Source organism: Dermacentor albipictus, chromosome 3 (genome assembly GCF_038994185.2).
Source record: "Dermacentor albipictus isolate Rhodes 1998 colony chromosome 3, USDA_Dalb.pri_finalv2, whole genome shotgun sequence".
NCBI lineage: Eukaryota > Metazoa > Arthropoda > Arachnida > Ixodida > Ixodidae > Dermacentor > Dermacentor albipictus.
This window is the reverse complement of record NC_091823.1, coordinates 160,138,825-160,157,536: the sequence shown is the minus strand read 5'-3', so window position 1 is coordinate 160,157,536 and position 18,712 is coordinate 160,138,825. Positions and strand designations below refer to the sequence as shown.

At 45.5% G+C, this 18,712-nt stretch overlaps 1 protein-coding gene across 1 annotated transcript in view; it reads left to right on the top strand.

Annotated features, from left to right (window-relative positions):
* LOC139057641 (protein regulator of cytokinesis 1-like) overlaps positions 1 to 18,457 on the top strand; it is a 73,102-nt gene extending 54,645 nt beyond the window's left edge. The window contains exons 9-11 of the mRNA XM_070536232.1: positions 6,021 to 6,266; positions 14,667 to 14,774; positions 18,068 to 18,457. Coding sequence (XP_070392333.1) covers positions 6,021 to 6,266; positions 14,667 to 14,774; positions 18,068 to 18,211 — 498 coding nt within the window. The 3' untranslated portion in view covers positions 18,212 to 18,457. The remainder of the gene's footprint in view (positions 1 to 6,020; positions 6,267 to 14,666; positions 14,775 to 18,067) is intronic.
* The last annotated feature ends 255 nt before the right edge of the window (positions 18,458 to 18,712 follow it).

Here is an 18,712-nt window from a genome sequence, read left to right as displayed (position 1 = left end):
GTTTGTTACCGGTGGGAGGTCTGTATATTGCAACGACCACTACATGTTTAGTAAATACAGTAATGCATTCCACATTATAATCTATTACGCAATATTAATCTATTACAGATTGTTCGTACAATTTATTTACATACTCAGCGAGACCACCACCCTTGCAGTGATGCCTTAATAATCCATTATAAGTATAATCCTACAATGATCTACAATGCTTTCTATAAATAATTGCTTCAAGTGTTACAACTACAACCTGTGTACTGAAGGTTACCTCAAACCATGCGCTTGTTCATCTGTGTGCTTCCAGTGTGCAATGCACAGTTCGTGAATGGAAGTGATGCACTGTAATCGCAGTTTGCAAGAATGGGTCACTCCACTCATCTGGGCCCATATTCTGAAATGTTTGCCTTCCGCAAAACTATCGCCTTGGCCACACCTCCGCCAACGGCATGCGCTCATTGGCAGTTTTAGCAAACCGGAAAATAAACAGCGCCATTTAGTATTTCCTGCCTATGTCATTTTAACGTCGTGGTGTCGATGGGTGCTCTTGACATATATTGAATTAACGAACACGTCTTTTGGAGTCTTTTGGCGTTCGGTTGGTGGCGGAGTGTAGTAGACATAAGGTAGGGTGGTGGTTTATAGTAGCCTTATTGGTAATGCCTTACACGCATTGTTTCGCGGCAATATTTGTTGATTCATTTAAAATAAAACATTTCACAATTCAATTTATTCAATGTATTTTACTTAAAGCAGCTGTAGCCAACCATAGTCTGTGCGCAGAACCTGTATTGCGGCCACTACACTTGAAAACAACACACCTGAGCTGCTCTGCACTCGCACGTTGCGCTCTCTCATGCGATGCAAAGCGTTCAACAGCGCGAATTGGTAGTGCACGCCGACGTCACGGGTAAGCAGTCACTGCGACAAGCAGTGAATATCACGGCGGCTAAACTGTCGCAGGAGGCGAACATTTGAGACTATGGCCCCTGGTTTCACAATAGGTTTAGACCTGCGATACCTTAATGCAATAATCACTTCATAATTTGCAACATAAAATCATGAGAGTTACCGTTGCATCGAATTGCATGGCACAGCCTATATTGTTAATGTGACTCATTTGGTTGCAAATGTAAGGAATGAGAAAGGTCACTGTAGCCTTTATAGCATTGCCTGTGGTGCATTGGGCACAAGCGCCATCACTGGAAGTACTAATGCTGCAGTCGTTCTCACGTTGAACATTGGATCATGTGATACCGCTTGGCCTCTGCACTAGCAGAAGTTGCAATGAGTCTTCTCACATGGATTAGGAGGCATTTTCTTGTATTTTTGTCTAGGAACCTTGTATTGTGTTATCGTACGCTAGAGGGAGAGGGAGGGTCGACTTACAACCGAAACCAAAACATGGCACGGCCAAAAAAAAAAAGCGAGACCAATGAGATATCAGGGGAGCTACAATGTAGTTACAATTTTATGTTTGCTTTATGGCCCTGCCCTTAGTTCTCGCTATCCTGCGTGTTTGTTCGCTTTTCAGAAGGCTTTTTCAACATTCTTTAGGGTTTCACAGCACGCGCAACACTCATGGGGGGGTGTCGATGGTCAATGGAAGTGCCTCTGTTCCATTCACGGTGGCATCCCCGGAACGGCTGCGCTTGCAGGGACTATCGATAGTTCATGGAAGAACAGATGCCGCTCATGTGTTTCTGTTTCCCTGTGGCTCTTAGTTTGATGCGTTCGACTCGATTGCCGGCTACGTGCTACTTTCATGCTTCCTGAGCCGTCATGAGTGCTCCAGGCCCTCTAAACATTCGGCTCTCGTTCACAGCAGCGTTCAAGAGGGTTGCCATCCTTTATGCCGAAGAAACAAATCACTGCGTAGCGGGCCGCAAGTTCAATGTTTCCGAACGGGTGGTGCGAGAGTGGTGACTGCAGCGAAGCAAAATTTTCGCCTGTGACGGCAAGCGAATTTCCCATGGGCCGAAGTTAGGACGCTTTCCGGAGCTGTAGGCCAAGCTTGCGGGGTGCGTCGATGTAGGCAAAGCTTGTAGGGTACGTCGCTGAAGTGCAGGATCGGTCCCAACCAGTGAAGTACGACATGGTGATGAAAAAAGCCCGGATTTTCGCCTTTGAGGACCTGCTCTGCCGTGAGTACAATGAGTGGCTGGCGGCAGAAGACCGCAAACTTACGCCAACCTGACCTGTCAAAAGAGCCTCCCTGATGGCTGCATGTGGTTCGGTGCATTCGACATTGGCTGCTGTTCCACAAGATGTTGTAGTGCGGTCGTTTGCCAAATGTGGAATTTCGCTGGACGACGACACGCTATGGGACCGTAACAGCGATGACGATGGCAGCACGAGTGAAGACGAGTAGTCCAGTGACCATGCCAGCTGCTAATAAATGTTCGTTATGGAATGCGCCCTCAGGTATGCTGTATTTTTTTTTTTTCTCTGTCACGTGATATGGGGGGGTCGACTTACAATCGTATAAATGCGGTATTTGCACTGTAGACAGCTTTGGCTTTCTGGAAAAAGAGAATTACAGTGATAGCAGAAGCAGAGATAATGCTCATCCAATATGGCATCATCAAAATTGTGGTTCTGAGAAAGCAACAAAAAAACATTTCACAACTGATATATTGAAAGAAAGTTTGAAAAAACTTCACCCAAGGCCATCAGTGTGCACTGGGTTAATTCATGGCCGCTTGGCCGTTGCCGTGCAGCATGCACTGTGAGTACGTTCACTTCAATAGGAGAACATGTTTTTGGGCCCTCAATTCCCCGCGAGCTCCATCCCTACGCAACTTCACCCCAGATCTCTCAAACCAGTCAGTTTAGTAGCAAGACTGTAATCCTGATCGTTCTGCACCGGCTACGGAGAACCACCGCAAGTATTGCATGAGAAAACGCCGAGAAGGCTGTTCACTGCTGCAAGACGAATGACACCATACAGAGCAGAGGGCTTTGCGACTGAGGCTATTGCACTATCGGCGGTTGGATCTTCAAGAAAATGCTGAATCTTTCCCTTCATGGCTGTCCCAGATGCAATCTTGTCAAGCGTAGCTTTCTCATGTGCCCTTGTCTTATCCACTTCCTCTTCAGTTACGACAGCCATGTCCAGTTCTTCACGAGTTTGACCGGCGTGTGGATATGCGTGATCTGGCAAAGCAGTTGAGGCGGTGACATTCGGTGGCGGCGCGACTTCAGTGGCGAGCTGCCGGGTATCCTGTGCTGACTGCAATGACGGAATCACTTTCGGAAGTTTATAGCATCTCGTACGTTTTTGCCTGTAACGATTCAACCTTGGTCGGACCTCCAGCATATCTAGCGTCACAGTCGCGAGACTAAGACAAAATTGGAGCTTTTTTCGTGGTTTGAGCGGTCGTGGTCTTTGGAGCAAATCAGGACTCGTCATCTTGGTCACATGCTCAAACTGGCCAATAATGGCATGCGCTGTGTATTTCTTTTTCTCCTTTTTCGTGACCGCACCGCCGGCAATGTTGCTGAGTGACGAATAAAGAAAGCCAGAAAGAAAACGTGAGCTCATGATTGATACCAAAATGTCGCTGGCAGAGCGCATAGTTCTCGAGTTAAGAGCAACGAAAATCAAGCGTGATTTGTCCCCAATTTAAAGGGCAACGCTTGTGGATTTGCATCTTTAGATCACAATAACAGAAGAACTACGTGGTATTTTCTAACCAAATTTCGGAGATAAGCTTGGAAATGTGTCAGGAACACGGAAAATTCAAATTTTAAATTCAAATTTTGAGCTGATTTTCGTTCCCAAAGACCCGGGTCCCCCCTAAAGGCGTGGCATCACTGGGTGTATAGGAGACCGACAAGATGCTCTCCCAACAATTGGCCAATGACAGTTGCCGACCGTTTATTCGGACCTCACGGGGACTGCGGAAATGTCCGAATAACAGGTGTCCGAAAAAGCAGATTAAGAAAAAAAAAATGAGATCCTTTATTTCCACGCTCTTATTCGGGCTCGGCAGTAGGTTTAAAGAAATTGCGAATGCGCCGTTGCATGCTGTTCTGTTTACGCTCTATCAGATAAGCCTGAATCTTGGAGAGGGTTGTACGGTCACTATAGGCGGCTGAAAGCACAGTCACTGCTTGTACACGCTCCGCATGCGACGTCAGCGTAGCATATGGTGCGTCATCTTCCGACTCGTCATCGTCCGGCTTTGCAGCAGAAACCTGACGAACGATCTCGCCATCGTCGAGTTCTGCGCATGTCAGTACAGCAGTGTCAGCACCTGTGGAACTGTCAATTGAGAAGGTGTCCAGAACCGCAATGCAACCACTGCGCTGGTCTCGGCGGAACATTTTCCGCATCAGTAGGGAGCACATCGGAAGGCGACAAATCTTAGGGCCCCGGCACCCACTTGCCGGCATTCCCCAGCGCAGTCTGTGCGGGCACTGTCGGCGCCATTAGACACTTGACGCGATGGTTGAATCACCGGAACCTCGACACAGCACACAAAGCAAACACCACCATGCCGGCACCAGTCGCACAAACGAAAAACGTGGCCTACTCGCAGCATCGTGCGCGAAGAAACAAATCAGCTGCTGGATTGTCTTGACATGGCTTACTAAGCAGAAACCGGAACTGCTGTGGAGCCACTCTATCGAACCACGCAGAAACAATGACAATGAGCGGGGATTTGCAGTAGCACCACTTCGTGGAGCAGCAAGGAGGCTTTGTTCAAAACAGAGATGGTGTTCAGCAAGTCGAACCACGTACCAGTCAGAGTCAGTGCAGGGTGCTCTCGATTGAGTTGACTCAAGGAGTGTCCGAAAAATCAGACGAGAGGTTGCAAGGTGTCCGAACTTTCGGCAGTTGTTATACATTATGGTCTATGGGGAGAATTGCGGTGCCGCGAAGCAGACTGAATAATCGAGCATGTCTGAATTTTTGGAGTCCGGAAAATCGGTCGGCGACTGTATTCAGCACAGTGCATCACCAAAACAGTTTTATCATACCACATTGACAATGCCGCATCGGACGAGCAGAAGTTGTCGACGGCATCAATAAAATCAGCATACCGACCATCGTTCCACTGACAATGTGTTGGCATGTACTGGCTAATGCCAAAGTGACACGTTCCTGTTTTTGCAAATGATAAAGGTTCCTGCTGTACTTCTGCAGCGTAAAAAAAAAATCTAGGACCAACACAAGAAGATGGATAGAAGGAGACGGACGAAGTGCCGACTTCAGCACTTTGTCTGTCTCCTTCTTGTGTCCAGTGTCCTGTGCTGTTACTCATATTTTATGCAACATTTGGAACCAATCGGGCCAAATTCACTTTTTGCAGTTCTGTGGCATGTTCTGCGTGTGGAACTTCAGTTATTTCGGTGCATAAATTCTGAGAATATATGTGCTTGCTAAACCTATGTCTCTCTTACCTTTTCATCTGAGTGGCGCGTGCTGTCTGTGATAATCTGCTCTCGTCTTTTTTATACGGTCTGCTGCAAGTCAATTCAGTCAATGGCTGCTCGGGGAACTGTCGCTCAGACTTCCAGTCGAATCTGCCAGTTTTGGCTGAGCGGTCTGAAGTGCTTTGCAGGGCAATCTCGGATTGAGATCCACTGTTGGTCTGTCATTGGAATAAGTGATCGGTGCTCTCAATCTGTCGTTGGAACAGAGTTGCTTCAAAAAAAGCAGAAACTTTTGATCCGGGAGCACTCCAATTCTGCCATTGGAACTTAGTATTAAGCTAGGTTCCTTGCGCAGTCCAATATTTTGTTGCATTCGGCCTTGAATAAAATGGTGAATGTCACAGCATAGCTCCCATCAGAATTGTCTCAAGAACGCCTGGAGTGCACTGTCGTTATGTTCGTTTGTACCAATTCTGAATTTTAGGCAATAATATGTCGGCATGTGCCATTGCGCATGCAGCATCTGAAAGGGATGTGAATTTGTTAGTTGACCTGCAGGCAGTAAACCTGTTCTTGGTGCATTGTAGTTGGAATGGCCACTGTGCTGTTGAAAATTCAAGTTTGCTTGCCGGCTTCACCTGCAGGAGAACCGTCGCAAAGCCACGCCCGCAAAGTCGAGCAACCCAAAGCGGACCTTCTGTGGAACACCTTCTAGCAGTGCGTCCAAAATGTTCCGGCTTGGAGCAAGCAATGCCACCCTTGGATCCAGCAGGCGTGTAGGCACACCTGCCAGCAAGAACACACAGGTGGCACATGGTGGCACACCAGTCCGTGCTGGTGCTGCTATCATTGCTGCAAAGAGCATTCGGCGGCGCTCGCTAAAGGCCCAGGTATGACTGGAACAAGCAACTTCTCCAATATTATTCAGAAAAATGGGGGGCTTTATTTGTGTACCGAAGCCCTGAGTGCCCTGTTTCAGGAGAGGTACTTGTTTTCAAGACAAGACATGATTGAATGAAAAGTGCATTGCAAAGCAGGAATCGAGCTGAATGTTGAATTGTGGAAGTTGAATTGTGAAGTGCCTTTATTTTTTCGCTTATCCATTTCAGATAGTTTCAAGGCATTACAGAAAGGAGTAGGGGTAAAAGACAAACTGCAGTAAGAATACAGTAAAAGCATGTTAATTCGACCCTTGCTAATTAGGAAAATTAGATAATTCACTCTTCCTTTGGTCCCGGCTGGCGTATGCATTATTTAACGCAATGAGACTCTAATTCGAACGTATTTGGCAGCACGTCAGTCAATTCGCACAACTTTCGGAACTCTGCGAGCGGCGCAAATGAGCAAATCCAGTGTTAGCTGCTACTGAAACGTAGCGGCAGTGTTTTTATTGCCATAGTCACCAGTGAAAATCATTCGTGAATGATAGCAACGAAAGAACATTTTGTGCCTATTTGTGCCCTTAAAGCCTTAATTCATGCATTTACCACCACGCGTAGCACCATGTTGGCTGTGTGCCTTGACGACTGTTTAGTCGCCGTCCATGATCACGTCGACAGCAGCCGTGGTTTTGTTCGTAGCGGTTGCAGAAACAGTAGTTTTTGTTTGGACAAGTTTTTGAGTATGAAGAACACCGGCTTCATCGCGATGGACGGTAACCAGCTCAATGGCAAAAAAAATAATTGGGATGTGTACTTGCTAGTAAAATGCCTGTCTCAGCGGAAGACACGTGCCATGGCTGCGCTGACAGTCACAAGATGCCGAAAATTGCAGCTTCCGCACTGCTTTTGTGCAAAATAGCGTGGATTTGTTCATTCATTCATTCAGTAAAAGCTGCCGACGTACTAAGGATGTGCTCATTGTTTTCTTGGCACCCTCAATAATTCGACATTCGGTTAAGTCGGACATTTTTTTTTTTTTTGGTCCCGTCAAATCCGAATTAACGAGCTTCTATTGTATTAACAAAAGAGGTTCTGTATAGCGGTCTTGATGTATTTTGTTTGCGTGGTGAGTGCAGCTGATGTCGAAAGGCAATTATAGTCCACGCTTATGCTAGAGATGGATATCAGAGTGTGGGTGTAGGCCAATTTGTTGATTCATGATTTTCGAAAGTTTAAAAACTTCCAAAAATGTAAAGTTTAGCATTAAGGATTGTAAAGGATTGTATGGCACATTGACTTTCAGGTTGTGGTAAGTGCAGGACGAAGTGTAAGACGAAGGTGCAAAAAGGGTTTCTTTTAAAAGGGGGTTGAAATGAAAAATGAAAAGCTTTGTGAAAAAAAAATGGTGGAACCCATCTCACGATGACTGTTCACGGTAATGAGTTTCGCATTGAATCAATATAGTGACAAAGTATTGCCCCTGTCGAGACAAGTTATGTATGATTACTCTTGCGGACTTCCCTAAGAACATTCAGTGCCATCTGGTGCCACGAGGCCTGCGTGCGGACTCTGAAATACATGGCGTGCCGGTGCGTACGAACGCCGAGAAACAAGTCACTGGGCACGGTGGCACTGCCAGTATGCGGCACGCTAACCCGTTTGCATTCATTGTACAGCTGTCCTTCGGCCTGCTGCTTCATGCCGGGGATGGCGGCACTGCGCAAGCCGGGGCTACCAGGGCGGCGCAGGAGCTCTACGCTACCCGATGCCACGTGCTGGATCCACCACCATACTCATCGTGGGAATTGCACCATCAACACCGGAAGATAGCATGCTCGGAGATACTGGCCCGTGATCTGCGTTCAGCGCCACTGCTCTCCGCTGCCTTAAATAGCCTGCCTGGGATCGACTCGGCCACTGGGCACGGTGGCACTGCCAGTATGCGGCACGCTAACCCGTTTGCATTCATTGTACAGCTGTCCTTCGGCCTGCTGCTTCATGCCGGGGATGGCGGCACTGCGCAAGCCGGGGCTACCAGGGCGGCGCAGGAGCTCTACGCTACCCGATGCCACGTGCTGGATCCACCACCATACTCATCGTGGGAATTGCACCATCAACACCGGAAGATAGCATGCTCGGAGATACTGGCCCGTGATCTGCGTTCAGCGCCACTGCTCTCCGCTGCCTTAAATAGCCTGCCTGGGATCGACTCGGCCACTGGGCACGGTGGCACTGCCAGTATGCGGCACGCTAACCCGTTTGCATTCATTGTACAGGTGAGAAAGGATTTTGGATATTTCATCCGCTCAAGCGACCCTTTCTTGCTAGTGCTGCCGTGCCCACCGTTTTGTATCCTGGTTTCTGATGTCGCCTTGGCCTTGACAAAATTGCTGCTATTAGGTGGTGATATTGAAACTAACCCTGGCCCCGATCTAACCCAAATTTCAAAACAGCTGAAGGATATTGCAGCTGACATCAAAGATATTAAAGAAAAACGTTTAGTAGATATGGAAAAAAAGCTTGACCTCCTTGCAGTCCTTGAAAATAGAGTCGAATCCTGTCAACAAGAAATTGCCTCTATGAGCGAAGTAATAGACATTCTTCAACATAAAATTGACGACCTTGAAAACCGCAGTAGGCGATCTAACCTAATTATTTATGGCCTAAAGGAAAAAAACGATGAAACTAGCGAGTCGTTAGAGCAAACTGTAAACAAAGACATTATCGAAGACACCCTGGGACTAGAAAAAGTTGCCATCGAGCGTATACATAGGTTGGGGAAACGAGCCACAGATAAAACTCGACCGGTAATAATGAAGTTACTTGACTACAGACAAAAAGTGGCAATCTTAAGCCGAGGTTTCAAACTAAAAACAACTGACTACTCAATTGGTGAAGACTTCTCTAAAAGAATAAGAGACATACGGAAGAAACTTTGGGATAGCGCAAAACCAAACCGTGAAAGAAAGGAAAAAGTATCACTTTCTTTTGACAAACTTTACATTAACAAACGCGCATATATTTGGGATGAAGAGAAGAAGGACAAAGTACCGATGCAAAAAAACGACGCAGAAACAAACCGCCGAATAACCCGCAGAGCCGCACAAGCGGCACAAGCCGCACAATCAAAAGATTAACATTGATAAATGTAAACGCCCGCAGTGTCCTAAATAAAACAGAAGCCTTGGAAGGCCTTCTAGTCGATTACGAGCCCGATATTGTGGCCATCACGGAAACATGGCTATCACCCGCTATATTCGACCACGAGATTGCCCCGCCAAACTACACAATCATCCGGAAAGACCGACCTTCACGAGGTGGAGGAGTGGCCTTACTGATAAAAAACTGTCTTCGCTTTGTCCTTCTTCCCGAGGTGGACAACGCTGAAGCCGTTTTCTGCAAACTTTTGTGCGACGGGACGTCAATCGTAACCGGTTGCGTTTATCGGAGCCCTTCCTCTGACAGTGCATGCCTTTCAGCAATTCAAAAATATATGCAGCGTCATGTCCATCAATCCAGGATTATTCTTGCGGGCGACTTTAACCTAGCTGACATAGACTGGTCCACAATGCATCATGCGTCAGAAGCCTCTGAAGTGCTAATAGACTTAATGCTAAATTTTAACCTACATCAACTTGTCACTCGTCCTACCCGCGTTCAAGGCTCAACGAAAAATATCCTCGACCTCATATTTTTTAGCAACCATTTTACTACAAGTCAACCACAAATAGACATTATTGAAGGAATATCTGATCATAGTATACCTATGTGTACATTCCAGCTTGATCATTGTATTACTACCCAGTCAACAGTAAAAAGCTTTTTTAACTTTCATAAAGCAGATGACGCAAGCATACTAACCTATCTGTCGCATGAATTCGATTCCTTTTCGGAAAAAGCATCTCAGGAATCTACTGATGTAGATGCATTGTGGCTACATTTTAAAACCATCGTCCTGCACTGTATAACTAATTATATTCCAATGCAAAAGAAAAAACAGCACCTTAAAAATCCATGGATCACGCGCGAAATAATCCATGCTAAACGGCGCGCAAATCGGCTTCGTAAGGCTAACAAGAATAACCCAAAACCATCTACAACCTTGAAGTTAAAATCTGCAGTTATGCATTTCAAGCAGAAACTAAAAGATTCCAAACAATATTACTACAGTGTCACTCTTGCTAACTTCCTAAAAGATAACCCACAAAGATTCTGGAAACATCTGCGCAGTACCGAGCAGACAACAGCCAAACTAACTGAAGAAGAAAAAAGTGCAACGGCAAACAAATATAACAATTTCTTCAAATCAGTCTTCACGGAAGACAATGGCACACTCCCCCCTCTTCCACCATCCTGTACGTCAGTGCTTGATCGGTTAATAATAACGGATGCCGGCATCCACAATCTTCTCCTCAACATTGACCCTAAGAAATCAACCGGGCCTGACGAAATTCCAAACGAATTCCTAAAAAAATATGCTGAGTGGTGCAGTAGATATCTGGGACACATTTTTCGTAAATCACTAGCAACTTCTAATCTACCACATGACTGGAAAAAGGCTAAAATAATACCGATCCACAAGAAAGGAGACAAAAATAATGTTGCCAATTTCAGACCCATATCTCTCACCAGCACTTCATGCAAAATACTAGAACACATCATTCTAAAACACATGACAGTATTTCTAGAACGTGAAAACATCCTATCGCCTCACCAGCATGGTTTTCGATCTGGCTTATCAACCATCACTCAACTAACAGAGGTAGTTCATGACCTCGCTCTTAGTATTAATAATCGTTCTCAAATTGACATGATTTTACTTGACTTATCTAAAGCTTTTGATTGCGTGAGTCACACTAAACTAATTGCAAAAGTGGAGCATGCCATCGGGAAAGGAGAAGTTTCTGCTTGGATAACAGCTTTTCTAACACACCGCTCACAATTTGTTATGTTTGACCACATGCCATCTGATGTCGTTCCTGTCACATCTGGAGTACCACAAGGCTCGGTACTCGGGCCGCTATTATTTCTAATCTTTATTAACGATATAACCGATAATATAGGGTGCAAAATCAAACTCTTCGCGGATGACTGCGTGATATATAAGGAAATTAACAGCCATAACGACCATCTCGATCTTTCTGATTCCATTAACACGCTAGCCGAGTGGTGTTCCCAGTGGCAAATGTCTATTAACGTCAATAAATCAGTGGCAATGACAATAACAAGAAAAAAGCAACCCTCTCATTTCACCTATGTCGTTAATGGCACGCCTCTTTCCATGGTTGAGCAACAGAAATATTTAGGAATAACGCTGACATCAAACCTCAATTGGGAAACACACATAACTAATATTACAACTACTGCACTACGAAAGCTATTTTATCTAAAAAGACGCCTAAAGATCGCTCCAACGAACATTAAGCTTCTGGCCTACAAAACATTTGTGAGACCTATTTTAGAATACGCTAACACAGTTTGGTTTCCTTACACAGCAACTAACATAGCTAAACTTGAAGCTGTACAAAGAAAAGCCGCAAGGTTCATTCATAGTAAATATCGTTCTACTGACTCACCTTCACGTCTCTTAGCTTCCTCAGGCCTCAACACATTATCGACGAGAGCGAAACAAGGTCGATTAAAATTTCTGTTTCAAATGCTGCACCATCAGTATAAAATTGATATCACCCGGTACATTTCATATTCGCAATCTAGAATAACACGGCATCAACACGAACATACGCTAACTGAATATTCCTTTTCTAATGACGCATTCAGGTACTCATTCTTTCCTCGAGTAATCAGAGAATGGAATGAACTTAACTCATCATTAACAGCGACAAATTCTTTATCCCTGTTCGTTTCACAACTGGAGCTCATCACAAGAGATTATTAATGATTTCTCATGTTTGTTCCCTGTTCTCTTTATGCTAAACTAACAGTGCTTAGAAAAAAAAATGTATACACTTTTTTGTTTCCAATACTTCACGTTTTTTGCTTTGACTATGATATGCCCCGGTTGTTGTTCATTTTTGTTCTGCTTTGTTTAGTGTTCTGTTGTATAGCTTATCTACCTTATCCTTTGTATTTTGTTGAATATTGTTGCTTTTTCATTCTTGTGTAACTCGCAATGTATTTATGTCTGGAAAAGAAAGTGTTCATGCCCGTCTGCTAGGCTCTCGGCTGAGAGCGGCAGTATTGTAAAATAAATAATAAATAAATAAATAAATTCAGTGCCATCTGGTGCCACGAGGCCTGCGTGCGGACTCTGAAATACATGGCGTGCCGGTGCGTACGAACGCCGAGAAACAAGTCGTGTGGCAACAGTGCCCCTCTCTTGCGGTTCTTTCTGGACGCACTGCGCCATCTAGTGGCACTGCCGAGAAGTCTGTACATGGCCTCCGAGACTAGAAGTGTGGTGTGCCGGCACCTGCGAATGCCCGGAATCGTTCCCTTGCTTGTCGCACGCTTAGTGGCACGTGCGCGGTGACCCACATTGGCGAGAGGTCCATTGCAGACCAGCACGGACCGAGTCGCACATATGCAGTGCTGCCAGTCTCTATCGGAGTTCCTTTGAACAACGCTACCTACCCAGTGCCACATCTGTGTCAGCATGAAAGAGGTTCGTTAAAGAGCGACACATACCGTATTTACTCGCATAATGATCACACGCATAATGGTTGCACTCTTGAATTTCGTCGTCGAAATTTGATTTTTTTTTCTTTCCCATGTAATGATCACACCCTGAACTTGTTGCAGCAATATGTTGTGCGCCAAATCTAGCTAATGATGATCGCGCTTACAATCTGTCGAATGCTACACAAACGGCTCTTGAAGACATACCAAGCGGTCTGCAAGCACCCAACATTGTTAAGCAGGTGCCCCATTTCATTCCTTTCATCTTTTTTCGCACTTCCATGAAAGAAAAAAAATCTACAACCAAGCTTGCCTCAGCTTTATTATTTGTAGGCTTCATAATGGTCTTAGTCAACAACAACAACATTTTTTGGTTTTAGTCAATGTAAACACCATTTTGGCAACGTCGGCGCAAGTTGATAGCTTCAGCTTCTTGCCGTTGGTGCCCGACTCCACTCCACTGCACTGCAAATTGCATCTTTTATGTTCAAACAAAACTAGCTGGGATGCCAAATTTGGCAGCTACATCATGCTTTTTTTTTTCCCCGCCTCGAGAAACGGTGTCCCAAATGGCCATTTTGTCTTTAAGAGCCAATATTTTACGTTTCTTTGTCGAGGCACTCATTCTTGGCATGATACACCAAAGTGACCGGATGCGTGGACACAGAAGACAACTTGCACGTGCGTATGGTGTCAAAAACGAAGAGCAAATGACATGATGGTGAAAAGAAGGGATAGACACTACAACTCGCCAGACATCGAAAGCTACAGTTTATTTTCTTGTAGTAGTGTCACCTGGTGTCAGGTTAACTAAGTGAAGTGCAGAGACTTCTGCGACAAACAAAGAGTGACGCTGCTGGCATGCCACTGGGAACCCGCAAGCAGCAGCAGTGCTACTTAGAATGAACAGCAGGATGAGGTTTGAAGGGAGGAGGAGAGAAGGACATGGCCGCAGCAGCAAGAATCGTAGGATCCTGTCTCTAGGAACGCAGGAGGTGCCTCAATGCGTGCGCAGACATGCACAGACCAGCGTCGTCGTCCCCTGCTTTCTGTGCCAGCGACACTTTCCGCACTGTGGAAGCAGCGGGGCAACCCCAGGACATGCATGCGGCTGCTGCTCGCGCTAAAATCACAAAATTTGGGGCAACATCGCTAATTGGTCGGCAGGGGGAATTCGTTACTTCAAGGGTGTCTCCCGCTGCCACTTTGTTACATAGAGGTCACAAATACATGTGCTTCTATAGAGTAACGGCGAGCAATAGAAAGACTTTGGAATATCGGGGAATTCGTTGTATGGAGGTTCATTATAGGCAGGTGTAACTGTAATCTGTCTGTGACTAAATTGTTAGATCACTAGAGAAGGCACAATCAGTTAGCACTGGCAGGGGAACATATCACTTGCTACAATGAAAACTTACTTGTAGACTGACTAATTCTACAGTTGTCATCCTGACAACTGTGTGGAGGAGGTACTCTTTGAGGAGCATTGTCCCAGAACTCCTCTCAAAACACACTGCAATGACTTGGGCAAGTGGAAAGCAATACAAGTTGATAGTAAAATGACTGCCTGCCTTTGCACCCTTGCTGCAGGACATTGTCCAAGGCCTGCAGTCTGTACTTTCTCAGTAGTACTGGCATCTTCGACTTTTGCAGTGTTTCTCACAACCCTTGGCATTGTATTGACTGTATTGGCTAATAGGCATTCCACTTGTGCTGCCCATGTACGTGCAGCAGGGTAGCAATGTTTTCTGTTCTTCTTGGTCACTGCTGCAGAAGAAGAGCGCCACTGGCCGACAGCTGTTCAAGGGAAAAGGAGCTGATGAGCCATCCAGCAGCACAGCCGGACCTGTGGGTGGGCTGACCTCCATGGACAGCTTTGCAGTGAGTGTTGAAATGTCTACGTATATTGGCTTGGCATAAGATGCACTTATTCGGCTCATTTTCTTTTTGTCTTTCAAAGAAAATTAAATGTACCCTTGAAAATAAAAGTACAGTCCCTAACCGATTTTGCGGACCTCGTAGGGATCACAGTGGCACAATCTCTTACAATGCCATGCCTCATACTATACTTGGAGGCAATTAAATTTGCTTGGATTTGTGCAAGAGTGACGTCGTCTCTGCATACAGTAATGCCCTTGAAGTATACAGTCGACAAGAGCGTCACTGCATTGATCAAAGAAATAAGCCACATTACTTCGCACCACTTCACTCTCATAAGGGCACACAGAGGTGGTGGCGCCGATCATACAAATGTGAAGCCACACAAATAGACACAAAAATGAGATATCTTCGAGGCACACCTGTTCTGTGGACACACCACGTGCAAAATAGCAATCTGAACTTAAGAAGAAAAACTGATCCCGCATTAGGTAATCGTGACAATAGTGCTGACTGAAAAAAATCAAGTGTTGTCCCCTGGAGCATCTTATCAGCCAAGAGCGGGCATGGCCTCCAAGGCAGAAGGATGGTGCATGCTCTTTAGTGGGCCTCTTTGATTATGCAGTCCGGGACTGTCCGCAAACTGTTTGCGCCTTCCAGTCTGACTAGTTCTGACAGAAGAGCTGGACACAGTCACATGATCCAGCATTCAGGGACTGCTCGAGGTTTTCCTCGAAAGCGCCATGACCGGAAGTCATTCTCCTGGCTGCTGTTGTCTGCTGAGCTACATGTAGACAGCCCCCTACCCACCGAATTCATCGGCATGGCCTCTGAAGTGGTGCAGTCTCAGAGGCTATGTCACCGACACAACCATTAAGCTTGCATAGGGGAATCGCATCCTGATCGCAAAGAGCGTGTTCGTAAAGCGCAGTTTATGTTGAGCTCCCGCTCTTCCTGCCACTTAACTGCTGTCTCATTGCCTGCAAAGCTTTCTCATTGCCTGTAAAATTCAAGCGGATTTGTGGTGCAAATGATTAACTTTAGCTGTACCCTACGCGTCTACAAAATTCATTCGAGCCGTTTCAGGGGCTCTTTAAGCTCTGCGCCAATGGGTGGCCGGACTGTGGAGACTGATCAGGCAGCCCATGTACATCTACGCTGAAGTTCCTTCATCAGCTTGAGTTTATGCCTCCACCGTTCCATCGAAACGCCCAGCTCGCCTGTGGTTACCGGAATACCAGACACGTTCGGCGCTGTGACAGAATGCTCGCAACGCACGCTGCTTCAATAAGCTTTCGCTTGGGGTCGACTGCCAAGTAGCTGGCAGAGTGTTTGGAGAGGCTTCGCGCGCTTGCTCCTAGAGAACCGAAAGTCGACGACATGATGTGCCATCATGACACAGCCAGTGAAGGCGGAGCTTAGCCCCGATCACTCCGCGAACGAGTTAAGGAGAAAATGCATGACTATGGAGGAGGGTAACTTGTAATCATTTGTAGCTCTCTTAATATGAGACGTTTCACACAAATTGTGGTGCAGTTGATTAACTTTAGTTGTACCCTATGCATCCACAAAATTTGTCCAAACCGTTTCAAAGGCCCTTTAAGCTCTATGTGCTTAGGTGTCTCGTGCCTCATGCCGTAACGAGTTGCTCAACGCTTCGCATTATGTAGATGTCAACTACAGTTGAGCCTGTGGAATTTTTTAGTCACTTCGGATCGTAAATTTTTCTGGTTAGTACGTGTTTTTTTTTCATTTTTTCCCTTCAGAGCATATGAACGAGTGTATACTGTATTACATCACTGCGCACTCCAGAAACAGCTGAAGTTTCAAAACAAATGCCATGCATTCTCTCTTTTGCAGAAGCTGCGCTCCCAGCCAGAGTTAGTCTCGCACACAGATGCTTCTACGTAAAACTCATTGCTAGCTACATTCCTCACCACAACATGTGTCTAGTTAATCCTCTAATGAGGAAAGCGCAATGTTGTTGCCGTAAATTCGCTGTGCAGCGAAGAGAGAAAAAAAATTAGGGTGGGGCTCGACACATGAACATGGTGCGATTCTTCTGCTCCGGTATGGGAGAAGACTGAAGGAATGGCGCTCGCAGGTCCTAGTCAAGACAGAGGGTGTCTCTGTTTACAAGAATGCTCACCTGCTAGTGGCATGGTAGCGGGACAGTTGAACTTCTTATTTTTCCCCTAATGAGGAACCAATTTTAAAAATTTTGTAAAAAGTTCGTTAGACAACACCAAGTGTAAAGTGAAAATGTCTATTGGTGAGGAATGAATGAATGAATGAATAGAATTTATTGATAGGAAAGACAGAGAGGTCGACCTGAGCTAGTGCGCTCTAGTCTGCTACTCTGCACTGGGGAAGAGGGAAGGGGAGTGAAAGTATTGGGATGGATGATGATGATAAGAGAAGTGGTGAGTGCTTATGTACATGAGACAGTTGCCTCGCTAGAGCCGCTCGTCGAGCTCGGTGTCCTGCAGGAACTTCAACAACTTTGTAAGGATCTCTGTGGCTGCCGCAGTGCCTGCCCTGACACATTCACTGTGCATTGTTTTGTGGTGGGAGCACATCGTGGCTATGGATCATTCACACGCCATGCTAATAGGCTGTGTTTCATGTCAGTAGGTACAGCAATATAATACCCAATTATTTTGTCCTATAATGGCAGTATTAACATGCAGTATCAACCTCTTCACACTATTTTTATAAAAGTCATGTAACCATCATGCATTCATAACTGTTTGTAAGTGTTTCACAGTATTTAGTTGAAATATAATCCATCGTACTGCACAGCTTGCGTGGCTGTAAAATGGAATTTTCAGGACAGCAGTTGGGAAGGCTATCTTGTACTTCTAGCATAATCAAGAATGAATTCTATTGGCTAATGACATTATGCTTTTGAGCATGAGCTTGCAGCTGCATTTCAGTGGGGCTGAGATGCCTGAAACGCTCGTTTAGGTGTACAACCTAAGGTGGTCAAAATTAGTCCGGAGACCTCTACTAACACTGTCTCTTGTAATGCAATGCACAGTTTGAGGATGCTAAATCCCACAATTTAATTCCGAGAGTAAATTGCACATCAGGATGTCAGTCTGTTCACAATCAATGGATCTGAAAGTAGGTTCCGTAAAAGAAAAAAAAGCATCAACCTGCTTGTGGTTGGAAACTTGTGATGAATACAGTTGAAGTAATTATGAATAAGGTTAAGGCAATTCTAAAATAGCTCTACGACCATAGTGTGGTATAATGAACTTTGGTCATTAATGCTTCAAACGTTTGTCTTTCAGCACTTCCTCGCCCAGGCAAATGGGAAGCAGCTCACCAGCAGCATACTTGAAGCACCGAGGCCACCACAACCTGAAACCGCTCCACGGGCCACAGGAGCAGACTTGGATGCGACGCTCACAGAGGAACAAATGCCTCCCGCCTAAACAGTCCATACGTTTCGCTCTCAATTTTTTTCGTCTTATTATGTTTACTAATTATAGATGTCTGTTAATCTGCGGGACTTTGTAAACAGTCATGTAAAAATTCTTGTACATATTTCACATGTGTCGGCATCCTTTTAGAATTTGTTCTTAAGCTTGACGGTGATACTCTTACCAGCAGCTGCACCATGAAATGAAGTTGCAATCTGGTGTTGCTCTTTGTATAATAAACGTTTTATTCTAGTTGTTTCTCTGTTTTTCATGGTGCACTTGTGATGTGACATTCTCTGGGCTGTAGGCATATGTACTGTCTCTGCCACTAGGTATACAAGGCCACCTGTCAACAACAGGAACTTACTCTATCGCCCTAGTGATCATACATGACTTCCTGCGACTTTGTCCCTTTTCACGGCTCAAATAGACTGTCATTAGATTTCATAGCATTCAAGTCCCCTGCCCCTTCCGTACCCTGCACAACATGACCTCTTTGGCAATTTTTGCAAG